The following is a 24,731-nucleotide window of genomic DNA, read 5'->3' on the forward strand; positions in this document are numbered from 1 at the left end:
GTCGCATTGCACGTGCTCACTCTCTAACAAACGGTTTTGGGTTCTGTTAGTGCGGCAGTTGGACGGTAGGCGTGTTTCTAGTGCATGCATCAAGCGGGGAGAGAAGCCCGATTGCCCCGCCCCCGCCTCCCGGCGACCTCCGTGATTCTATACGTGAACGCCGGATTCCGTGAAGGCGATCCTTATCAGACTAGAAGAATGAGGATAAGAGGATAAGCTTGAAGAACATTGGTATCAGGATTGCATGGGTGACTTTAGAGGGTCGTTTGTTCGTTGATACCGTATCAATACGTGTTGGGTGTGACCATTGACAGACAAAGAGATGTGAGTAAACGAGAAAACAGTCAGAGACATGAGCAAACAACCAAACCAAACCAACCAATGACTTGAGAGGCAACCTCACTAACAACGGAAGCATCTTCCTTGCATATTCTTCTGACCATCAACTTCTACACCGTCACCTTCACCTTCACCTTGAGTTTGGGCGCTGACGACTAAACGCAGGGGGATTCCCCTCCAATTTGGCGGGGTAGCTCCCCTGGCCTGGCCTGGTTTGGGCCATGACTTAGGTCGGTGGAGATTGAGAGGCTTGAGACTTTTGAACGTGCCGCCTTATCATGTGGTCTCTTATCAGCGAATCGTGAACTGTCAATTCCATACTGATAGACGCAGGTCCGTCACTGGCTATCATGACTGCTCCTTGTTGGGAGAGCTCCCCTCTCTTCTCTCATTTACTCAACTTGGTAGCTAGCCCGATTACGGCGGCCCGATACATGAGAGTTATGTTTGTATAGGGGCCTCTCCCGTTGATCTGCTGACCTTGGAAGGTGACATATAAGGTTAGAGTAGCACAGTTAGGGTGATACGGATCTTGATATCTACAATTTATGTACTATCTGAAGTCCTTGGAGGTTGGGGATGTGCTACAGCTCCCCCTGTTCATGACGACCCCGTTGTAAGGCATGTGTCACCATGGATGGCTTTCCCCGACCGCTCTTCCTATTGTTCCGGTCACTCTCCATGTTTTTCTTTTCCTTTCTTTCTGAAAAAGTAAACTCTCTTTCTCTTTCTTTTCTTGAACTGTATCATATCGACTTCTCTGCGACATATATCGCAACCTCGCACTCACAATACAGTCTACCCTAGAGATCCGCACTCAACCTCACGTTTACGTCTACTGTCATCATCATGGCATCTGACGACCAGCAATCCAGCATGCTGGAAGCTCTACAGGAGATTCAGCGCACGCAGGTTCTTCTAGTGAACGCGGTCGAATCGCTTTCTGGTAGATCGATCGAAGAATCAGGTGGAGATGTTGGCAAGAACACCATCCTTGAGCCAGGTTCTCGTGAAGATGACAATGAGGGTGGAACGCCTTCAGTAGAAGTTCCTGCTGCCTCTGGAGACAAATTGAAAGCTCCTGCGCTTCCCTCATCCGAACAGCGCCAGCAGCAAGGATTCACATCGCGCATTATTCTGACGTGAGGATTCCTGTATACAAGCTCCACTAACACCGTTCGCTCACACAAGGTAACTAGGACTTACCCCAAGCAGATTGGAATTAATCCTTTGCCCATGGACTGGGGAAATCAAGACCCTGTTAAGCGTGGCCCTATCGTAGTTTCAAGGGCTGCTTCTACTATTCGACGTCGTAATGGTTCGTCCGTCCGTCTGTGTCTGTGATGCATGTGTGTTAGTTAGTGTTACTGACTTTCGTAACTTGCGTTTAGCTGTTGGAGGTTTGTTATGTCCCCTTTTACTGATGTGTCCATTCGTTAACCGTGTTATTTAGCCCAGTGAGTTATCAATCACCGTTCATTTCGAGGGAAACCATGCTAAACAAGTTGTTAGTGGTGGTTCGTACTCGATCTACTATGCCCTCGCCGTGGCCAGCAACGAACTGAACGCCGACCACCGGTATGTCCTTTGTCTCCAATCCAAAAATCCATAACTAACGGCGTATTCACAGTCCCGACTTCACCAACACCGAGCCGGCGGCGAACATTGGCCCTTTCCCTCAATGGGGAGACCCCAAGAAGATTGTTGCCATGGACCCCTGGGGACATCTCGCTCCTTGGCTGTTCAAGGACACCATAGAGAAGGACAACGGTATGGATTGTGATACCAATTGATAAAACGGCGTTACTGATGGCTTCATTAGTCGATATTCGACCGACCATTGCCATCACCAAGGCTCATATGAAGGTCGGTGTCTGGATGGACTGGGAGATGGAACGGCTGTCGCTAACCTTCTTATCAGCTTCCTGAACTTGCCGAGAGTGTCAAGGCCGGCCGACTGTGAGTTCGCTCTTCCGTTATTTTCGTAATACAAGCTGACCTTTGTAGGGTACCCGATGGCAAGGTTTGCCTGAATGATCAGGGTGAACTGGCTGTCACCAAGTTTGCTGTTGAACCAGTATGTCCCCAACACAAGCAGTCAAAGCAAGTTTAACCTCACACTCTAGGTCTGGTACCTCCCCGGTGTGGCAGAGCGATTCGGTATTGGTAAGTATACAGCCATTGCTTGATGGTGTATAACCACTAACGCGACAAAGACGAGGCCACCCTACGACGTTCCCTGTTTGAGCACACAGGAGGAAGTTACCCAGAGGTAAGTAAGCTTTGTGCTGGAAGATCTCACTGCTAACACGTTCTAGCTTATCACCCGCGGAGACATCAAAGTATTCCTTCCTCCGATTGGTGGTCTCACTGTGTACTGCTTCGGAGATCCAGCCAAGATGTCGGATGAATCGGTTCGACTGTCTCTGCGAATTCACGACGAGGTATGATTCCCCGACTTTCTGTAAGACCCCGAACTCACCGTGTTCTGCAGTGCAACGGCAGCGACGTGTTCGGATCTGATATCTGCACTTGTCGTCCTTACTTGATCTTTGGTATCGAGGAAGCCGTCAAAGAGGCTCAGAATGGTGGCAGTGGTGTTGTCATCTACTTCAGAAAGGAAGGCCGTGCGTTGGGAGAGGTCACCAAGGTAAGTGCTGCTTGATCACAACCCACAGAAGCAAATCTAACTATTTTCCCCAGTATTGTAAGGATGAAATCCCTCAAGATTCGGAGAAGCAGCCGTCGTGTAGATCTGGGGTACTAATTCTGGGGTAGTGGTCTACAACGCGCGTAAACGCGGAGCCGATCGCGCATCAGACTATTTCAAGAGGACCGAGAACATTGCAGGTGTCAAAGACATGCGATTCCAGGCTCTCATGCCGGATATCCTGCACTGGCTGGGCATCAAGAAGATTGACAGGATGCTTAGCATGAGCAAGTGAGCGCCTGAGAGTCGAACACGTCGAGGAATTGACAGCTGACATATCTCTAGCATGAAGCATGATGCGATTGTCGGACAAGGGTAAGCTGATGATGAGTCGGTCTTGTTAATTTTTGATGCGAGATTAACATGGTCCTAGGATCCCCATTCATGAGAGGGTCGAGCTTCCAGAAGAACTGATACCCGCTGACTCGCGAGTCGAAATTGACGCCAAAATTACAGCTGGTAAGTGAAATGAGAGCCGGCAGACGAGATGAGGCCCCAGCTCTATAAACAAGGCGGAAACTAACGGAGATGAAGGCTACTTTACCACTGGTAAACGTATGACTACCGAAGAGCTCCAGGCGGTCCAGGGAAGAATATGGGAAGAGTGAGTACTATCCAATCCAATTGTGCTGTTCGGAGCAAAGACTGATGACTGTGGCAGCTTCGATCATTAAACGAAACCGGATAGATACGGGCTCAAGCTGTATGTACAGTAGGGACGTGGCGCTGAGCGTCGCGGGGTGCGTCAGCAGCTTCCCAAGTTTGCAGGTTACTGCAGGTCGGTCTGAGCCGTTTTGCGTGGGGGAAGGATGATGATTGCTCAGAATCCATACGATGGCGACGATGCCACGGTACCATTCATCCGTGGTGTTGGGGCTGAGTGTCCCGAACGAGGTACCCGGTCAAGGTGGCAGGTCATACAGGGCAGTTGATGGGTTGGAGACAGTGAGAGAAGGCCGTTGGGAGCATCCGTTTTCGAGTTTAAGCGCGTCCGGGAGGGAGTTGCTAGCAAGGTTGTGCATGCTGTAGAGGTTGCAAGATTTGAAGATGTAGAGTGACTGACACTGGATAGTGAGTGGAACTCGGAATGGAAGCCTACCCTACTAGTAAGGGGATGGCCAGGATAGTACCGAATGAATTAAATCCACCTTTCGAGGCCCGTCCGTAGATTGTTCCGAATGGAATCGGTGAGGCGGTCAGAAGTCACAAGGACCGTTTTTAATGAGTTGCAATTGCATATTTTCTGACTCCGACACCGTATCCGACTAAAGGAGCATTTACCGAACACCGATACAACCTTAACCTTGTACGGTACGGCATGATAAGGCACCCATGTATGATTGTATGTGTGAGGATGGAGTCGCTTCTGTTTATGTCTGTACACGTGTAGAGCACGTCTTGTGGCCATGAGCATGAGCATGAGCATGAGCCAAGGGCAAGGGCAAGGGGTCAGTCAAATGCGATGCGATGCACGAGGCGGAAGAGATTAATGATAACTACCTAGGTAAGGTACCTAAGGTAGATAACTCAGTCGCCTTGAATTGACTCTGTTGCTATCAAAAGAAAACCTCCGAAGGTTGCTTACCCCGGCCCGAGAAGACGATCAACGATCCATCACCATGCTATGCTATGCTATGCTCTGCTGCCGTGCCATGCCATGCCATGCAGTTCCATGTTGTGCCATGTTTATTGCCGAACTGGGTGGATTAATTGCCCCGGGTGATTAACGTGTACATCAATGATCTTGGCCATGGTTCATTCATGTTCATCAGGTACGAGGCCATCCATAGGTGATGGTCAAGGTAATGATTGTCTAACAGAATGCTCATCATGGTGAATGATTTTCCGTTCTTAAATGGCATCGCATCACACATCCATCATTCTGCTTGCTTGTAACCCAACCCACATTCAAAGATCCAGCCCCCATCCAGAAACGCTCTCGACTATACACCATCAAAAAGGAGACCGATACGCTAGAGAGCCTTGGCCTAACGGATGGCTTTTCGTTCTAGTTAGTATCCAAGCGAGGGTTGGTAGTGTCATGGACGCGTCTTTCGATCGATGCAGTACATAACATATAGAGTTCACTCAGATGCAATGCCAATCCTCAAGTTTGATCCCATTCCAAGGAAAACAAACAATAGAGCGTTTCGTCTTCCTAAGCGGTATGCATCTTGACGACCTGTTGGGTAGCAATGCGACAGTAGCTCCGACAGGTATTCCCATAATTTTGCCTTACCGCCAGAAGTGCCCTAGGTCAACCCATTCCACCATCCACGTTCCGCTGGGCCCGAATAGACGAGTGCCTCGTCAGGGCGAGTCATCACTGGCTTTACAGGCTTGGAGACCCCCGCATATGCCTGCACGGGAAACCCGCCTGCAGTCCCCGGGGCCCGCGTCCCTAGCCAAAAAGGCCCAGGGGGACAAAGACCAGGATTCTGGGCCATACACCAGGAGACACGCACCAAGACCAGCGAGTGGAAGATGGGTTGGTGTTGGCAACCAGATGCAGCGATGAGCCGACAAGTGGCAAGCAGAAAAAAAAAAAAGACTCTCTTACTATTCTGAGAATATGAGTCTGGTCTGGTACCTGGACTGCGGCCTTTTTCGAACACGAATAGAGGACCCATCGTTGCGTGATGCCAAAGACTCTAACCTCTGAACGGCCGAATACAAGGGTCAAGTCTACTCACCGATGGAGGTTATGAAAGATCGTGATGGTACCTGTACAGAGGCTCGGAGAGGGAACGGTACCCATGTCGGCCAACTCCAAAGCTTGTTGTTACTGTAATGATGACTTGCTGTGCAGCGCACACGCACGCACACGTCCCCAATGCAATGGCACCCTTGTTCATTACCTTACTTAGCTTACCCGCTTGGTCTAACCACAGCCGTGGTAGCTCTTCCACATGTACACAAGGAGGTGGTTGATGTGTGTGGATGTGGATGTGGATGCCTTGATATTTGTCTCTATGTACATACATATTCGAGCTACTGCCAGCTCTTCCCGTCCATCCAAAGTCTCTTTCACTTTCTTGTTATTCTTCTCAAATGTGAAACCATCTTTCCAACTTACCTATTTTAATGCACATACAACTTGCAACCTTCAACAATCAACACATCTGATATACACAATGGCCTCTTACATACGAGACAGTCGAAGCGCGGTGAGAGCTCATAGGCGAGACTCGTCGTCATCATCGTCCTCAAACACAAACTCCAACCGCACAAGACCACGACTTCTTCGCTCTAGTGCAACGGAACCTTCAATCACTGCTTCAAATGCCATCAGAGGCTCATTCGCTGGCCCGGGCTCACCACAAAGAGCGACTGATCTTCTCAACCGTGTTGCCGTCTACTCGCCATCTCCAGAAGCCTCGACTCCAGGCCCAGTCTCACGCCACGCCGAGCCCATCTCAATCTGCCGTGATGACCGAGAGCATTCACCCTCCAGCAGCCCAGGAACTCAGTCCGTCGTGATGGTCGACTCACCATCTGGTATGTCTCACACCAACATATTTATACCAGTCGATACTAACATCAGTCAAGGCTATTACTTTAGCTTTCCTAGCTTTGAGGAATGGAACAGGGACAACCAAGAGGATATGAATAAGGACTCTGATGACTGAGATGTGACGGGAAAGAGGGTGAGAGGAACCAAATGGCCTCAAACCGAAAAAGGAAAACAACATGACTACGACAGGGCGACAACAACAGTCGCTCATCCAGCACGGCCACACTGTCGACGAGACAGCAAAGGCCTTCGCTGACGGCTCAAAGAGGAGCAAGTGACAGCGAGGCCATTGGAACCAAGGGATCAGAAACGCATCGTCAACCAACAACCACACCGGCCTTTTACCAATATGAGACTGGAATAAACGAGGTTGTGGCTGGCTGATTGCGCCCTAGGACTAGGCTGGGTGGATAGAGGTGAAAGGCTTCTTGGTAGAAGAGAAGCGGACGCTGAAATCGAGCTGTACACGATGAATGAATGAGGAATAGCTGCACCTCTGAAAAGGTGGAGTGAAGGGGGTCCAACAACAGAACAGAACGGTCTGGGTGAATCTCAGGACCCATTGACAGAAAGCAAGACGCTTAGACCCAGTTGGACGAGGTCTGCTAAAACACAAAGAAAACAGATAAAAACTATATACATCTCCCTGAAACATACCATAATTCATAAGTTGTAATAGATCTTGGTTGTCAAATGTGATAAAACAGCATAAACTATGACATACGTTGCCTGTCGGTTCCTTGAATAGAGACTCAAATGACAGCATTCATCGTAAGCAGAAAGTCTTGGTAGGACGAGTCGTCCACGCGGGCTAAGGTAGCTCAGACTTGAGAAGAGATCATTGTGGCTGTGGCTGGCTGGCTACTTAGGCTGTGGCTAGCCCCGAGTACGTACCCTAAAGAGTGAAATTTCGAGGAAGGCACGTGATGTGGACGCTCTTGCCCTGCGACCCATTATTTTTCGATCCCACAAAGCTTTAGCGCCGGAAGAACAATTGGACCGCGATTTTTCGATCAATTCGTCGCTTAGACCTAAGCTGCTGCACACAAAGATTGAAATTATTTCGCCCCTCCAACCACTCTCTTACCAGTACCATCTCTCCAACGGTTCACACACAAGCCAGCAAACATGGCGGTTGGAAAGTGAGCATCACCCACGACGACCAGCTTGCGATGAATACAATGGGCTTACGCGTTATTTCAGGAACAAGAGACTCTCCAAGGGCAAGAAGGGCCTCAAGAAGAAGACAGTCGACCCCTTCTCCCGAAAGGACTGGTACTCAATCAAGGTTGGTTATCTCGAAACGCGCACAACATCAACTCCCGGCTAACTCGATTTTTAAAGGCCCCTAACCCCTTCAACGTTCGAGAGTGAGTGACGACCGCGAGACGAATCTGCAAAAAAAAAAGTTTGTGGGACATGGGAGATTAACAAATTTGCAGTGTCGGCAAGACCCTCGTGAACCGAACCACCGGTCTCAAGAACGCCAACGACGCTCTCAAGGGCCGTATCCTCGAGGTCTCTCTCGCCGATCTCCAGAAGGATGAGGACCACTCTTTCCGCAAGGTCCGCCTCCGTGTCGATGAGGTCCAGGGCAAGAACTGCTTGACTGCTTTCCACGGCCTCGACTTCACCTCCGACAAGCTCCGATCGCTGGTGCGAAAGTGGCAGACCCTCATTGAGGCCAACGTCACTGTCAAGACTACCGACGACTACCTCATCCGCCTCTTCGCCATCGCTTTCACCAAGCGACGACCCAACCAGGTTAAGAAGACCACCTACGCTGCCTCTTCTCAGATTCGGGCCATCCGACGCAAGATGACCGACATCATCCAGCGTGAGGCCTCAAGCTGCACCCTCACCCAGCTTACCTCCAAGCTCATTCCCGAGGTCATTGGCCGCGAGATTGAGAAGTCCACCCAGGGCATCTACCCTCTCCAGAACGTGAGTAGAATCTTTGTCCTCGGTCACAGATGAATTTGTAGGTCTAACACTTCCCAGGTCCACATCCGAAAGGTTAAGCTGCTCAAGGCCCCCAAGTTCGACCTTGGTGCCTTGATGGCTCTGCACGGCGAGTCTGGCACTGATGACCAGGGCCAGAAGGTTGAGCGGGAGTTCAAGGAGCGTGTCCTGGAGGAGGTTTAAAAGGATTATTTTGGCAGGTTGGCGCGGGGTAGGCAATAGGGGCCTCGCGGCTAATAAACTCATCCCTACCAAATTGTTTCGGTCATCGCAAATGGCGTAGCATCACAAGAGGAGCTCCGGGGATTGGGTTCATGTTCCTTTGAATGAATGGTAAAAAAAAACGTTCGGTCAACACGGCGAATGATTTATGACGTGTGACTTGCTTGTTACGACATTGGATGCTGTGGTGACTTGACGCTGGTCGTGAGGGACGTTTTGAGATGAGAGCCGTAGAAGAATTCAGAGCTGATACCCTATCTACCCAACATTACAGTGCCACTCCAAGGTGCCCAATATTGTGTGCATGAATTCTAATATTCAGTGTATCTCTAGCTATTGAACGTAGGGTAATATTACAGAGGCGACGAAAATATTGTCCAACATTCGCCCCAATTAGTGGGACAAGACCCATGATACTCAATTCACCTGCGTCACTCGGACTTTTGAAGAAACTCGACGACAGCTATCGACTGTTAGTGCCTATCCGAAAACTCTCACTGCATCCATCGGGCACTCACCTTGCCTGAACGCTTCAGGTTGCTCTGAAATGAGCCAGTGACCAGCATCAATATCAACAAGTCGAAACTTGGGGAAGAACTGGCCAATCAGAGGTAGCACGTCGTCGGGAACATACTTGCTCTGGGTACCTCGAACGAACAGAGCCGGTTTCACAAACCGGACCTCATTGGGGTTCTTGTAAGGAAAATCTCCGAGGTTGTCCAGTGCCTTACCAAGAGTGTCGAGAGGGATGCGGAACTTGCGCACCTTTTCGCCATCAGGGAGGTACATGTTGCCGAGAAGGAACTGTCGAATGGGCAGCGACTCCTCATACTCGCTGAGGATCTTGTCGGCTTCGGCTTGGCGCGTGACACCGGCTTCCTGGATCTTCTTCATGGCACGGACGTACTTGGGGAAGTCTCTGCTGAGTGAGACGTCCACGGGGGCATTGTCGACCGCCACAATATCAGCTACGAGTTCGGGAGAGCGGAGTGCAAGAGCCATTGAAGTTTTGGCTCCCCTAGGTTTGTCAGTTTGTTCGTGTTGACTACTGTGAAGCAACGGCTACTCACATTGAGTGTCCAATGAGAGTTGTTTCCTTCAGACCATGACCCTCGATGAACTCAGCTACATCCTGGGCCATGGCACTGTAATCATGTTTGTTGCTGTGAGGTGACTCGCCATGGTTTCTGAGATCCTATGAACTGATATTGAGTTTCTATCAACCTTTCAGAACCGTTGACCGTTTACTTACCAAAGCATAAACATATCTTCCCAGATCTCGGGCCAAAGCTCTATCCTCATATTAGTTCTAGTTCTCATGGATCAACGAATGGCCAACTGACTTGCTTATAGCCCGGTTATTCTTCTTTGATCCGAAAAGTCCGTGGAGGAACAAAATTGGAGAGTTTCTCTTGTCATATTTTGGTTGTGAGGGTTCATGCAAATCGTAAACCAATGGCCCAACAGCCTGGGAGTAAAATCTCGTGCTTGAAACTGCAGCCCGTAGACCCTGGTGCCCAACCACCGGGACTGCAGTCGTAGCTATCCTTCGCAAAGACAACATGGTTCCTCACACGGCAAATCTTGAAGTTGTTGAGCAAAGAGCCAATTACGTAGATCTTAAAATTGCCATTTTGGGTAAAGCTAGGTCGATTCGCACCGTTTTACTGCATACTTGCATATCTAATCTTCAAGCACCATGATGTCACCCTTCCTTCTTCAACTTTTGAGCTTGCCAATAACTTAGGACAGTGAGAAAAAAACACAATATCGCATATAACTTGGACCAAGAAAGAGATTGAAAGAAACAACAACTCCAAAAACAATGGACCGAAATTCAGTATATAGTCTAGTCAGTCGCTCAAAAAAGGATCAACAGGAAAGACAAGGTATGAGAGTGTACAAAATTGGAGAAACATGTTCAAGGAAATATGTTGGTGAAAAGAGAATGTATGGTTGGACGGCTTAGCTGTCCCAGATGGCACCATAAGCTGGCACGCCGCGCGTCTCCAGGCCGTACACGACCTTCTTAGTGATCTTCTCGTTGGCTATTATTATCACAGCTTCGGCATCGAAACTTTTGGCTAGGTTATAGCCCATTCGCACAAGGTCTGGTCGGCCTTGAGTCTTCGTATTCCAGATAACCGCGTCCGGAATAGCGTCTCGAACCTGGCCAACAAGCTCTTTGCCGAACGACTCTTCTGGTCGTGATGTAGACCAAATCAGCTGTGTAGGGCATGACTGATGGACAATGTGGCCTAGTAGCGGTCCAATCCCGGATCCTGTGGCGACAACGACGATTCTGTTGAAGAGAGTTGCGATACGCATCACACCACATGTCGGCACACCACGTACCCAGATGGCATTGGGAGGGTTTTGTATGCAAGAACGAGTCCAGTCGCCGGCATTGGAGACAACCAACGAGTAACCCTTAGCATGTTGATTAGCCTGCGGATTGGGAATGGTTGCAAAAGAGTGCCATTCGATCAAGGGTCGTCGTGATAAGCGGGTGAAACTACCATTCACGGGAACAGTATAGTCGAAATGTAGGCGGACTGCATGGTCAGAAAGCACTTCGGCCTTAACGGGAACCTTGCGCAGGAAAAACCATGAAGAAGCAATGCTGAGTGTGGCCACCACCAAGAGCCAGAAGTCTGGAGTCTTAACGGCGACAATCCCTAGTTCTTGGTGTTGAGGCCGGGAGTCGTTGATCGCCAGAATTGTCCGAGCCCAAAATAGACCCAATGATGTCCAACCGGCAAAACGATGGAAACGCTCAAAGAAGTTGTGGTATTGCTTCCGGAAAGAGGGCCATGCAGTAGCCACCATGGAACATAACAGCCCGCATAGAAACCACGATACGACCTGTGTCGCCAAGGACCCAATCGCGTGACCCTCGCAGAAACCTGCATTGCAGATTGTTCCACGTACCGTCGAGATAACCAGCCATGCCGTGGCACAGACTCCCGCACTGGAGTGCACACCACCCAGGTGATATATCTTGGCACAGCGTTTTCTGATTCCGAGCGGCAAATGCTTTGGTACTGAGCAGAAGATGGTATACAGGATGTTGATCACCGTATCTTGTCGTACAAGTACTGCGATTACAAGGTTAATGGCAGTGATGATACCAAGCCATTCTGACTTGAGCTGCAGAGCGATCATGCAGATCAATGCTGCCAAGTTTAGTAATCCTATGAGACTGAACAGGGTGCGGTAGACGATGAAGATCCTATGTCTTAAACCTCTGAGGGGTCGTGCCATCGTCTTATCAGGCAGACCGCGCTCAAGATCAATCTTCTCGGTCAGAGTCGACAGAGAGGACATCGACGATTGGGACTTGAGTTCGACGTGGCTGTCCTGGACCCCTTCTTTCTCGTATGGTTGCGTTGCAACACTCTGCTTCGCCAAGGCCAGTGCCTTGAGCTTTCCCTTGTCGACTTTTCCATTTGGTGTTGAGGGTAACTCATCGAGGAGGTGGAGGCGTGTAGGAATGGCATAGTAGGGCTGGTGTTGCTGTACATGCTTAATGGTGGTGGTTGCATCGCATCGGCGTGGGGTAGTAAATCCATGTATCTCTCCGTCGATCAGCAGCGCTGCCGCCCGAGACACGCCTGGGGCCGAAGCTAGGGATGCTGAGATGCCGTCTAGCTCCACGCGGAAACCCTGAATTGAGGTCAGATCATGGCGAATGCATGAAGGGACTTTTGATGTACCTTTACTTTGACTTGATCGTCAACTCGGCCGAGAATATCGACTGAACCATCAGGTCTCCAGCGGCAAAGGTCGCCAGTGTTGTATATCGTTGATCTGGACTGTCAGCTCTGGCACAGTCTAACCAAGCGAGATATCTTACCCGTCATTGGCAAATGGATCTGGCTTGTATCTCTCCGCCGTCTTTTCATCAAGGCCGATATAGCCTCTAGAAACTCCACGGCCGCCTGCCCACATCACTCCCGTGGCACCCATAGGTACGGGTTCACCTAGGCCGTTGAGGATATATACTCTGTTATTAGGAGTCGGTCGACCGATTGATAATTCTTGTCCAACGACATGTTGATGCATAGTATTCACGATCGTTGTTTCGGTAGGGCCGCAGCAGTTCCAATATGTGCCGTGATTTGCCCACAAATCGGCAAGACTACGCCAGTCAGTAACTGTTGGAAGCTATGCTCAGCTGAGTACTCACCCTCTTGTAGTTGGTTCGCCGGCTGTGGCCACTGTTTTGATCCTGGGATATTGTGTAGGATGGTATTTGGAGAGGATTGTTGGTGTGCAGATGAGAACATCAATCTATTTCCGTGTAAGTTGGAGCCTAGGAATAGAGTGATAAAGTCGTCGCAAACCTGTTGGAGAGTTGGCTCCCAATTGGAACCGCGGAGAACGAGTGTTCCTCCATTGCATAGACAAACAAAGACTTCCCATGCCGCTGAGTTGGGTCAGAATTGGAAACATCTTGGATACGAGAAACTCACCCATGTCGAAACTTATGTTGAGGACTGAGCCAACGCAAGTGCCAGCTGCTACCCCCAGATTCCCCGGGGCCAGGCACACAAGATTGGCGACATTTCTGTGAGTGATGTCGACGCCCTTGGGCTCTCCCGTTGTTCCTATCTCCTTGTGAGAAGGGCACTCCGAGACATTGAGCTCTGTGTTGACTTACCTGATGTATATATCACGTAACAGCCAGACTCTGGAGTTGCAAGGTCGATATGGACGTCTTTCTCGACAGGGCTCGTTTTTATTTCGTCAATAACAACCACAGTCTGGTTGGGATGTTGGGAGATGATACGGTGCTTTGTTGAAGACAGACAAAGGACGACGCCACCGCCAGCCTGCTCAAGGACTCGACGAATGGTTTCATCGGGAACGACACCTCCATCGAGAGGAACATATTGAGCTCCGCATGAAAGGATTGCCCAGATACCAATGATCATGTCCAGTCCCCTTTTAGCAACAAGGGGGACTCGCGAGTCAGGACAGACACCTTGAGCAATGAGATGTGCAGCCAACTCTTGAGCTCGTCTTGAAAGCTGTCCATACGTCAGCTCCTTTGGTGATCCTGGGAGATCACGAAGAGCTATGGTGTCTGGGGAAGTTCTTGCATGGTGGTAGAATGCTGAAGTGACTGTTGGGAATGGAGGCTCGACACAGTCCCCTTGGCCAAGTTGAAGAGCAGACTCGTGCAGGGAATGTCCCTGCAGCGGGCTGACGACGACCATTGTGAAGAGGGCTCCTTAAAGAGAGAATTAAGGTGAGGAAGAGACAATGGGGATTGTTGATGTCTGTTGTTGACCGTTGAGTTGACCCTGAGATAACAACGGACGGGCTTATATATTTTCAACGGCGTGGCAAAGGTGGCACCCGCCCTGGAAAGAATGTTTCATCTTTGTCTTCTGAGATGTCCATACTCATCATTATCGGTCTTTGATCAATCAATCGTCCCTTGACATGTCCCCATTGGGGGTTGACGTCGTCGCGAGATATGGAGGTTTCCCTGATTTCCACAGCAACTTGGGTTCGAACTCACGCCCCGGAGGGGACGGCGGACCCAGATTGTCATAATTGCTTCTGCATTCCTCTCACACCCGCCCGCGGGTCTTAGTTATACGGAGCCGGCCCCGGGGTACGGAAGAATGTGGGACGGGGCAGCCCGGTCAAGAGAGGAATGTGACGGGCGATGAGACATGTGCACGCCAAGGGGGATCCGGACAAGGGTCCGCAATTCAGGTACCGATAAATCGCTTTTCACATTGAGGAACCGGCTTCTGGGGTATTCCTTCAATACTACCTTGCCTGAATCCGATGGGCTGGATCTTAGTCGTGGTACTCGACCACACCCTGGAAACCGGAACCTGTCAGTCAATCTTAAGTGGCAGTGGACCCTTGTCCAGGGCTATCGATTATGACGGACATGTCTTGGAGATCCATTCCCGCCCTGCAATTCGGGGTGTGTGAAGATGCCGTGAAGATGTACATAGCCTGTGGCTTTTTGGTGGTGCCAAGAGTGTCTCTGATGATTGTGCTGTCAACTCGACTCAACTTGGTGAGTTGATGGCGCGTCCTTTTGGCATAAAAGATAGTCAACTAATCAGGGTTGAAGACCTGTCTGTCACTTCCTGACACTATCAACCAGTTCACAGCTCTACTCTTCGTTTAATCATCTCTTCTTCCAACGTCATTATTCATCATGTCAGATGCCAGTCTCATCATTGTTGACTCTCCCGCGCACGCACCAGGGGTGTCAGTGATCACACTCAATCGCTCAGAGAAGCGCAATGCACTCTCAAAAGCCATGATCACCGAGTTACTTGGAGCTCTATCTCGAGTCTCGGCTGACTCAAACACCAAAGTCATTGTCGTAACTGGACGCGGTTCTTGCTTCTCGGGTGAGTTAAGTTCCGAACCACGTTTTCTTGGCAGTTTGTTGATCTGCTTGACAGCTGGTGCCGATATCAAGGAGATATCAACGATGGATGCAGAAGCAGCAAGATCTTGTCGTTACCTGGAAGATCTGTGCCATGGCATGGCTGCTGTGAGAAAGCCTATTCTAGCAGCAGTAGATGGGCCCGCAGTATGATCTCTTCCAGACTTGCAGTAAAGCTGGTAACTAACAACTCGTGATAGCTTGGAGGTGGTTTTGAGCTTGCCATGATGGTGAGACTACCACACAACGGCCAATAGCCAGTAACTAACATGCACCAGTGTGACTTGATCTATGCATCGCCACGTGCAAAGTTTGTGCTCCCCGAGGTGAATCTCGGTCTCATCCCCGGAGCGGGAGGCACTCAACGGCTCACGTCTGCCTTGGGCAAGTTCAGAGTAAGCTTCATGATACACGTGCTCGAGATGAGGCGCCGAGACTGACTTTGTTCACTAACTTAAACCAGGCCATGAAAGCCATCTTGCTTGGAACGCCGGTCTCGAGTGAAGAAGCTTTGTCTTGTGGGCTGGTCTGCGACATGTTTAAGGATGGGCAAGTATTGGACAAGACTATCGATGCTGCTGCGCAGGTTGCAGCTCGTGGTGGTGTTGCCGTTCAATTGGCTAAGGAAGCTATATGCCGAGGTTTGTTGACATCCTTTGTCTCATATTGTGGACTGAAGCTAATGGTCTGCAGCTGATGATTCATGTCGCGATGACGCATTTGAGAGGAGCTTGTATTACTTTGCTTTTGGGACGGAGGAAAAAGCAACAAGGGTTGAAGCCTTTCTACGACGGTAACTTGTTGACCAGAAGTCTAGTTTCAGTAGATGCTTTTTGTCTGGCATCACTAGCTAAGTCTTCGTCATCATGGTTCTGGTGGAGCAATATCGGGTTGCTTGAGCTCCTGCATACCAACGAATAGCTGTCACTTGTTCCCTTCTGTAGCAATGGTAGTGGAATTATATGACCTATATATTACTTGCATCCCTTTCCCTTGTCGCTTACTGGCTCGCCCTATCGGAAGCTCCCCCAGGTCGTCAGTGGTCTGTGGAGTGAGACAAGAGCTTGATGTTCGGCGACGGACCTTGATCCCGCCAGAATAACTGCATCTAATGTGCTCATGCCAAGCTTACAGTTTGAGAAGAAACTATGTGAAAGTGATTATCGGGCAATACTGTGCTGAGATTGTCAGTAAAGGGGATCTGAAGACAGTTGGTGAGGCATTCTGAGACCCGTCGCTTTTCGGCCTCTGTTTGCCACGCGCCAGAGCTTGATGAACTGGCGTTTAGGAATGGGAAGATCTTGTCTCTGTTTCAATGCTGTCTTTCTGGAAACATGAGATGAGCGAGGGATGGGACGCTGTTCTTCCGTGGAGAGAACTTGCATGTGTCTGCCAGCAACTTGAGCGATGTAGGAGTCTACAAGGCTCATGACTATCCCTGCAGTGACTATGTCAGTGACCAAGTTTCACAGGAATCTTCAAGTTGTCATGGGTTAATCGTCATTTGATCGTCGATCAGAGAACTATCTCATCCCGTGATGAGGACGATATGTGATAGCTGATCGTTGGGATGCCTCTTTGCTTTTGGATGTCGTGAGTATTCGGCATGTCAACTTGTCATCAGCGTCAAAAGATCCCTAGTCTTGGAGATAGTCTTCAACTTCAGCTTGACATGGGCATGAGCATGCCTGAGAGGGTATTAGCAAGGCTTAGCAGTGGATGGACCCGCGCCAAAAGGGTTGAGTGGCTTCTTTTCTCAAACCTCGCCTCAACTCTTTCCAAGCCTTTGCTTTTATCTTGGCCCGAAACAGTCGTACTCTCACGACTGTATGTGGTTTCTTTTTCACTCAGAGTAGAAGAAACATAAGGCTAGATAGTTCTCGTCGGCAAAAGGGAGGGATCCACAGAGAAGTCTCAGTTGACGACCTGAATGTCGGGATATACCCCCTTGATCACTTGTCATTATGATACTTAGCCCGTGTCTCAGCTATCACTCAGCCAGTACCGTGGATACGGATTTCATGATATGCTCGTACTAGGCAGATGAGGAGGTGAACAAGGGCGAGAGATCTGCACACAGACAGAGAGAGGTGAGTTGACGAGACAGACCGAGTGTTCGGCCGAGGACAACCCCTGTAGAATGCCTGTAGAAGCAAAAAAGTGAGATGTATCGTGTCAGTTGAAGTGAGTAATTGATTCAACGAGTGCAGGATCTGAGACTCGTGCGAGATTTACCACAAGGATGTGTTGTTGACCTTGATCGATGCTGTCTGTAGGAAAAAGTAAATATGGGTCAAGGGGGTTGATCCTGGTCGATCAGTCAAAGAAACTCGAGACATTGCTCACTTTCTCAGCTCAACCAGAGACTGACTCAGTCTTGATTCGTCATTCATAACCTTTTTATGCATTTGAGGGCATTTGCCTTGTTTTTTGTCAAGTATCGAGTTGGTCACTCTCATCTCACACACATACTGAACTACCCTGCAGTGGCCTGGTGTAAATATTGATGAGATGGATGTCAGGCATAGCAATTGATAAGAGCAGATTGAAAAGAGCAAACCTCTTTCTGTTTTGGTTCAATTCTGTGCTGAATTAGACAAGCGACTCTCCAATGCTCTTCTCCAAAAGCATCACGACTCCAGTGTAAACATCGTGAGACAGGTTGGTGTCCTCTAGCCCAACTTCGCTGCTGTGAAACTCGCCATCAATATATCGTGAGACTGCACTCCCATAACTTGGCCCAACAAAACTAGTGACTTGGTCTACCAATCGCTTTGCAGTTCTATAGTCTGTAAAGAATTGAGAGCCGATACTTGACTTGTCGCTCGCTTCGAAGGAGTTCAATTGGTTTCCCGAAAGCAAGCTCCATCAGAAGAACACCCAAATAAAATAACGTTTGGTTCCTCATCGAAGTTAACTCTTGATGCTCTTCTTTAACGATTTCCTTCACCTGAGGCAAGCTCTGCAAGACAAAGAAACGATCGCAGATGGGGTCATCTGGGCCTTGGATCAAGTAAATGTCTTGGCTGCGAATGACTTTCGGCATCCATGAACTCCCATAAAGCTGAAGAAGACTAGAAGTAACAAGGACGGCCAGCTTCAGTCTGTCTTGTTCTGATAGGATCATGTGTCGTTGATTTTGTCGAAGGACTTCATTCAACGATGTCATGGTTCTGTCGGACCGTTCTCTGTATTTGCTCGCAACGATCGGGTACACATCATCTGCATGTTTTTTTGGGAAGTGACGTGCTGAATATAAGCCCAAAGCAATTTTCTGATGCTCGTACAAAGGGCTGTCTTATATTTTCGCAAAGGTCTAAGATCTTGGTCACTTGCTCATGTTCCTCGCGTGCTGCCATCTCGATTTCTTGTGAGGTGTCTGGAGGCTGAGTTGAGTCAGTGGGTATTGAAAAAGGGCCTCCCTTGAGTGGCGAATGCCTAATCGATCCTGATGATTGTAAGCGCTTTTCGAATTTCGAACGTAAGGTTTGTGCCATGGCGTACGAGCGCGCTGCAGGCGTTGGCTTGACCAATACATCCGACCATTTTGTATCATGGCTGGATGGAGCGGCAGGGCTCGCACCGGGTTCTTTATACGAGAGAGAGAGACGAAATTCGGCGCCTCTGATGAGACTGTCATGCTTTATATCATCTGGAACAATATCCGATGTCCGTTTCTCCAACTGTAAACCAAGGTGATGCTCGCATGGACAGCAAAATCCTGCTTGTAAGGCTGCAAAGAGCTCAGATTCTATGCTTCGCATGTAGCACAGGAATTTGCCTTGTAAGCGTATCTTCCTGGCTGGCTCGAGCTGTATGCTCCTATTCACAAGCTGTTCGAGGACCGAAACTCCCTCATTGATCCGAGATAGTAAGCCGTCGAGGAACGAGTGCCTGAGTGATCGTCTAACGTTCGACTCATCTCGGATCTGGATACTTATACTGTTTATAGCCTCGTTCATGGTAGCATTGATCTCTCTCAATGTTTGATCGAAGAGATCACAGCCTTTCCACAACCGTCTTCGAAGTTTAGCTTTGAGTTCCGGGTCAACATCGAAGAGGCGACCGGGGTGTTGGATCAAGTCCTCTATTCATGTGTGAGGCACAAGATCGACGAGAACTTTCTCACACACATCTTCAAGCCTCACCCATTCATTTTCGAGCTTGTTGATCAACCTCTCCAGTTCATAATCGTATCTGCGGCTTCGTCGGAGTACCGCTATCCCTTGGCTCCCTATTTTGAGCGTTTCAATCGCGACTGGTATCGCCCCCAGAATAAGGCCTGCAATTTCAAGGCCAGACATTGCTCTGAAGGCACCAAAAGACCTTGATCCAGGCGTTGACAGTATATCTTGATGATACTTTGATATTCAGCCGAGAGGTCATAGATGGTTGCTTGGGTATGAATGAGTTGGGTATAAATGAGGGGTTGAAAGTGCAAGAACAATATTGGTGCATGCATATTGTGAGGTGGTATGTTTGCGCATTGGCAGTGCAGGAGCACCGAAGCTTAAGTCCCTTCACTTCTCAGCATGGACTCATGTCTCTACAACACGAATATTTCCATGGTGATACTTCCCTAAAATGTCCAACAGTATCGATCAACTCGCAAAAGACTGCACTAGAGGGTTTGAAGTCCTGAATCTACAACTGGAAACCCCGGCTGTCGCTGAAATTGTAAAATCTGATGAACTTGCCCGATTGAAGAACGAACAGAGCCGATTCACTCGATGGAAGAGAAATGCTGGAGCGCACACACTTGATCAGAAATTACAGAACAGCACACGTGTCAAGATCCAAGCCATCCGGCTTCTGAGCCACATTCAGAGATTACTGCAGATGCTCACGCAATCACAGTTGGGGATCAGGTACCCTGGGATCAGATAAACGACGAGGAGGATTCACAATCAGAAGATGAGAGGGAATCACTAGACAGTTCTCCAGAAACAGAGATGGAGCAGGTTCTGGCTCATATAGCCAATGCTATTGGCAATCTCTCGTATCTTGGTGCGGCATTGAGAGAACCATTGGCTGATGGCAGAATCACGGATGAAACATCACCTTATGAGCCCTTCGGTGTTCAGCACGTTCGCTCGAAGTACCCTGGGGTCGACAAGGTTATAGCAGAGCGTCTGGGGAAGGACATTTCGGCTAGGAGAAAACTATTTCAGGGCCAAGATTCGACAGAGCTGAGCTCCTACCCCTCAGGAGGCCCACCAGCAGATGAGCCAACACTGGAGACCCTCTTCAACGAGCTTGATCTCGAAGACTTGAACTACCAGGGAAGCGAACAAGAGGAGATCTATGACGAGAACTCCTCCGAAACCTCGTATATAGCCTCGGAAGATTTGCGAGCTCACCAAATTCCTCCCTTGCCACAGAAAGCCGCGGATGGGGGGTCCGTTTCGATGCCCTTTCTGCAACAAGATGATGAGGGGATTGTCTACCAAAACCTGGAAGTAGGCAACATTTGATAAATCAAATAGATATGAGCTGACTGTTTCAAGAGAGCATGTGTATAGGGACCTGCAGCCATACCTTTGCTTGGAACACAACTGTTCCATGCCTCATCATCGCTATGCTCGCCGGAGGGATTGGATGAACCACGTTCTCCAGGAACATTGGACAGTCTTTGTTTGTCCTTTTGGATGTAGCTTGAAGACCACTTCAAGATTTAAATGCAGAGAACATTGCCAAACACACGGGGGCGAGAAGGAGCCTTCTGAAATCGAGGATCTCGTCCAGATTAGGATCGCCAACAAGACTGAGATCCCTGAAAAGACAGCATGCCCACTGTGTAAGTAACGCCTAAGGAGCATGGAATTATACCAAAGCCACATCAGCAAGCATCAGAAGCAGCTTGCACTCTTTGCTATTCCCCGCGGCCTTACCATGACAGAAGAAACGCCGTTACAGCCCAGCAGAGAAACCGGAATGGATGGGTTGAACCCTACAACACAAGAAGTTGGAACCCTCAATAATGAGGACCTCACTTCACTGAATAAAGACCAGAAGGAGAGCGTGGCAAGTTCCACTTCGGGGCCCGACGAACAATCTGGTACATCCATGAGAACATCCGACTACTTTTCAATAGGAAAGAGGGCTCGCTCGGGAGGGCACACTCAATCGGCATGGGAAAGCTTTGCAGGCAGCAGCAGTAACCCAGGACGACAAAAAGGCGGAGTAAGCCAGTGGCAGTGCTGTAATTGTGGATGTGGATGGCACAACGTTAATCTCAATGCGAGTTGCCCTGTATGCCAAGTACGGCAATGCAGTGGGTGCATCTATTGCTAGTCTCTCATACCAATTACAAGAAAGGGAGCTGAACCTAAGGATAACATCTGTCCATCAACTCAGAGTCTTAGGGGCCAATACGGAAATGACAAGTCTTAACAAATATCATCTAATATCTTACTTAAGTTCTGGGATGTCAGATAGGTCCACACAACATCATTATACTTTCAACTTCTTCATCGCGGTAACCAGGGTATCTGCCGACCTCCTCGCCATATCAGATTTCTTGCCTAATATCCACAAGCCCTTTACACAATCTTGTGCACGACGCATACTCTCCTGAAAATCATGACCAGTGTTGGCCGGTGTAGTCAGCCCAAACTCCAAGAAATCATTCGCTTCGTGTATTAATATCATAGCCGCCTTGGCAAATGCCCTGATGAGGATGATAGTCCATGGCTCTGTAAGAATAGTTGCTTCGTTTACTGCATGATGGAAATGTGTCATCTGAGGTGCCGTCATGTTTGTTAGGTTGTGACTTGGCGTTGATACTTTTGCTAGATCGGATAGTTCTCTTGCGCTCGCTTCACGTATTCTTGTGACCATCTTGCTGGCTAATCTGCTTTGAGACGCTGTTGCTTCTCCTAGCTCGTTCTCATCGACATACTCGATAAGATCGGCGAGCATGAGAGCACCGAGGTTCCAATGAGCAGAAATACAGACAAACCAGCTCTGAAGACGGGCTGGCACTGATTCATAGTCGTGAAGTAACTCTTTGAAAAACGCACCATGTGTCATATTCCAATATCGATAGAGTGAGGTTGTGTTTTTGATTGTTTCTTCAACCTTCTCACCACGGCCACCTCTTCTTAGAATGTTTTGCAGATAAGAGACATGCCGGAATAGAAGGACCTTGACTGGTGCTGATTTGGTGACGGCTTCAGCCGCAGACTCATAAGAGCAAGGCCAGTGCACTGTATGATACATGTGAGGCTGCTCCAAACTGTCTTGAATGAACAAAGGTACATTCCACCGTCCGTTTGTCGTTGAGTCAAGATCTTCATCTGCATCGTCATGCTGACTATCTGCATCAGCAACAACAACCGGACGCTCGCTCATGGAGGATGAGACAGTATCGAGCATAACGGCAAGCCAGTATAGCAGCCCAACAGTGCCACGATCTTCAGGGTTCATCATAGACAACAAGTCGTTGTTCTTCGGACTAGTGAGAGGTCCAGTGACACCACGGCGGCCTGAATCGAAGCGGAACTTGAGAGCATGCATCTTTCGTGCGGCTCTCTCCATAAAGACGGGAAGGCCATCTCGCGATATGATTTCTCCCAGCTCAGCGTTCAAAGCCTTCAAGTCAACTTTTGGAGAAGCACTGATCAACGTGTTTGGGTTCTTTGGAGCCGTCGATTCGTCATCACGAGTCCACGGCTTTTGCGTGAGACCAAATATTAACTCCGCCGTCGCCACACGATATGATTCAACGTCTGAAACTTCCTGCAGGGCTCTTTTTGCTTGCTCCCAGATATTTCGTTGAATGTTTCGATCAAACTCCTCATTGATGTCGTTGAGAATATCCTCTGGCTTTTCATCCTCATCAGAGTAGCGCTGTTGTTGACGGCGACTACCTTGAGCCCATTGCGTCGCAAATGCCATTATAGCAAGATGGAATGCCTTAGCAGCACCTTGGTCTTCGGCCCGCGTTAGCCGAGTGAGCTTGGCTGTCTGAATTGCATGGTCGAGGTTGATGGTGCGGCGATATATACGGTTTGACCACGAGGATCCCCATTCCGTAGGGGTATAGCTCCCCGATGTGACATAACCTGGAGCTCTGTAGGGGCATGTGACTTCCGTGAGCCAACATGAAAGATTGTGTTCCAGAACGTCATGGTAGATTTGTAGGAGATTTGTGGAAATGAATTGGTTGTTGGTTCTCGTCATCATCGTCTGGTCAACTGAGAATGGCGATAATGAGTTCATGCGACGGTCAGTCCAGATTGGCGATGTGCGCCGACGCTTGAACCTCGTTGTATCATCTTCACTGGCGGTGTCCTCTCCAACCGACGGCGTAGACAGATGACTGTAAGATCTTGGTGAGTTTGATGGGGGAGTAGATGGCCAAGCATTGAGCTGTGACTGGATTGAGAGACGTGAGTCATTCGGTTGTGAGTAGGTAGATTGCGGATAACCAGAAGAGAACTGGCCAGTTATGTAATTGTAATTATTGAGAGTTGGCGTATTATTATGAGTGAGAGGTGTCTGAAATGCTGTGCCACTGATTGAGCTTGAGGTGGGCGGTTGAGCTGCTCTCTGGAGGTTGGGTAAACGCGGGCCTTGAGTGAGTCGATCTGGATCATGAGACAGTGGTCGTGATGAGCTATTGACGCGTAAAGTCGTAGATATCGGATCTTGTTTCTCAAAAGCTGGTGTTGTTTGCTGTGGTGCATGAGTCGCTTCACTTCTTTGTCTCTTGACCGGAACATTCGGTCCCTGTCCTGAAGCATCTAATGAAGTCGCTGCTTGTATTTGCGACCAAGCCCAATTCATAGTACACGTTTTCCTCGTCTTTGTGCAATAGGAACACGGCTCATGGCCAGTTCCAGAGGCTACCCCAATTAACTACCATTAGCCTTGGTCATCAGAGGGTCAAGGGAGCGGCTCAGTCGCGCCGGTTGACTTACCGAGCCGCTCTCCAACTGTCATGGAACTGCTGCATCTTGAAGATCCAAGGCCAAGAAGAGGTGGTGCATCGCAAGCTCGTTTTGACCTTCGGCATTGGTCACAGGCGTAATGACTTCGCTTCATATTCACATCTGACTCCACTGTGAGCGATAACTAGTACCTTGGAGTGAGCCTTGTGTGGCAGCGATGATTGTGAGTTTATTATGAGATGGCTGTTCATATCATCCACTGGAATAGTGGAGTGACAAAAAGCTGGACGACGGATCTTGGCAGGGAATTCGCCGGACAGGAGGAGCTCTCTGAAAATGAAAGCTTGGACGCTGGTACTCCACTAACATCTGACATCCGGTTCCCCGGTTAAGGGCTATAAATAAGGGAGCGATTAAAAAACAGAGATTTCAATATAGAAAGTATATTAAATATACCCCTGTAAAATAGCCTAAAATAAGAAGAATTGTAAAAAGTTTAATATAAATATTTAATTATATTTATTTTTAATTTATATTTCTCTTATTATATTATTTTATAATATAGTTAATAAGTAAATACTTTAAATAAGTAAGTTTTAATAACAGCCTAGCTGCTATATAAAGTTAGCCTTATCTCTAGTAAATTATATAATCCTTATTATA

The 24,731-nt window shown here is 48.8% G+C and overlaps 8 protein-coding genes across 8 annotated transcripts; 5 read left to right on the forward strand and 3 right to left on the reverse strand.

Moving 5' to 3' along the window:
* Positions 1-1,188: 1,188 nt before the first annotated feature.
* Positions 1,189-3,723, forward strand: FOBCDRAFT_271519 (GTP cyclohydrolase N terminal-domain-containing protein; the record flags this gene model as incomplete). Its single annotated transcript, XM_059611461.1, has 18 exons — positions 1,189-1,481; positions 1,539-1,665; positions 1,731-1,739; positions 1,793-1,917; positions 1,970-2,109; positions 2,162-2,205; positions 2,261-2,298; positions 2,347-2,416; positions 2,466-2,505; positions 2,556-2,611; positions 2,658-2,783; positions 2,834-2,989; positions 3,043-3,088; positions 3,118-3,280; positions 3,335-3,364; positions 3,423-3,508; positions 3,584-3,653; positions 3,711-3,723. The coding sequence occupies 18 exons, from the start codon at positions 1,189-1,191 to the stop codon at positions 3,721-3,723; spliced, it is 1,632 nt and encodes a 543-aa protein (XP_059464508.1).
* A 2,318-nt stretch (positions 3,724-6,041) lies between these two features.
* Positions 6,042-6,819, forward strand: FOBCDRAFT_25698 (uncharacterized protein). The gene is made up of 2 exons (XM_059611196.1): positions 6,042-6,547; positions 6,599-6,819. Exons 1-2 carry the CDS (start codon positions 6,184-6,186, stop codon positions 6,676-6,678), a joined length of 444 nt encoding a protein of 147 aa, XP_059464509.1. The 5' UTR covers positions 6,042-6,183; the 3' UTR covers positions 6,679-6,819.
* A 758-nt stretch (positions 6,820-7,577) lies between these two features.
* On the forward strand, positions 7,578-9,013 carry FOBCDRAFT_157639 (ribosomal protein S3Ae). The gene is made up of 5 exons (XM_031177426.3): positions 7,578-7,705; positions 7,767-7,851; positions 7,908-7,933; positions 8,006-8,507; positions 8,565-9,013. Exons 1-5 carry the CDS (start codon positions 7,692-7,694, stop codon positions 8,706-8,708), a joined length of 771 nt encoding a protein of 256 aa, XP_031048559.1. The 5' UTR covers positions 7,578-7,691; the 3' UTR covers positions 8,709-9,013.
* On the reverse strand, positions 8,966-13,969 carry FOBCDRAFT_157641 (uncharacterized protein; the record flags this gene model as incomplete). Its single annotated transcript, XM_031177435.3, has 12 exons — positions 8,966-9,210; positions 9,266-9,765; positions 9,818-9,942; positions 10,000-10,039; positions 10,091-10,316; positions 10,733-12,413; positions 12,464-12,557; positions 12,604-12,888; positions 12,937-13,040; positions 13,094-13,176; positions 13,223-13,357; positions 13,411-13,969. 12 exons carry the CDS (start codon positions 13,967-13,969, stop codon positions 9,179-9,181), a joined length of 3,864 nt encoding a protein of 1,287 aa, XP_031048568.3. The 3' UTR covers positions 8,966-9,178.
* Positions 13,970-14,850: 881 nt separating this feature from the next.
* FOBCDRAFT_290704 (ClpP/crotonase-like domain-containing protein) lies at positions 14,851-15,971 on the forward strand (the record flags this gene model as incomplete). Its single annotated transcript, XM_031177429.3, has 6 exons — positions 14,851-15,136; positions 15,191-15,321; positions 15,375-15,404; positions 15,453-15,569; positions 15,638-15,815; positions 15,868-15,971. Exons 1-6 carry the CDS (start codon positions 14,938-14,940, stop codon positions 15,969-15,971), a joined length of 759 nt encoding a protein of 252 aa, XP_031048562.2. The 5' UTR covers positions 14,851-14,937.
* A 2,290-nt stretch (positions 15,972-18,261) lies between these two features.
* On the reverse strand, positions 18,262-19,478 carry FOBCDRAFT_258860 (uncharacterized protein; the record flags this gene model as incomplete). Its single annotated transcript, XM_059611235.1, has 2 exons — positions 18,262-19,259; positions 19,308-19,478. The coding sequence occupies 2 exons, from the start codon at positions 19,476-19,478 to the stop codon at positions 18,393-18,395; spliced, it is 1,038 nt and encodes a 345-aa protein (XP_059466988.1). The 3' UTR covers positions 18,262-18,392.
* Positions 19,479-19,758: 280 nt separating this feature from the next.
* Positions 19,759-20,648, forward strand: FOBCDRAFT_271525 (uncharacterized protein; the record flags this gene model as incomplete). Its single annotated transcript, XM_054703917.1, has 2 exons — positions 19,759-19,960; positions 20,032-20,648. 2 exons carry the CDS (start codon positions 19,759-19,761, stop codon positions 20,646-20,648), a joined length of 819 nt encoding a protein of 272 aa, XP_054559892.1.
* Positions 20,649-21,530: 882 nt separating this feature from the next.
* On the reverse strand, positions 21,531-24,401 carry FOBCDRAFT_219211 (uncharacterized protein). The gene is made up of 2 exons (XM_031177438.3): positions 24,099-24,401; positions 21,531-24,023 (listed from the first exon to the last, which is right to left on the reverse strand). The coding sequence occupies exons 1-2, from the start codon at positions 24,220-24,222 to the stop codon at positions 21,628-21,630; spliced, it is 2,520 nt and encodes an 839-aa protein (XP_031048571.3). The 5' UTR covers positions 24,223-24,401; the 3' UTR covers positions 21,531-21,627.
* Positions 24,402-24,731: the final 330 nt, after the last annotated feature.

This window comes from Fusarium oxysporum, chromosome III, assembly GCF_013085055.1.
Source record: "Fusarium oxysporum Fo47 chromosome III, complete sequence".
NCBI lineage: Eukaryota > Fungi > Ascomycota > Sordariomycetes > Hypocreales > Nectriaceae > Fusarium > Fusarium oxysporum.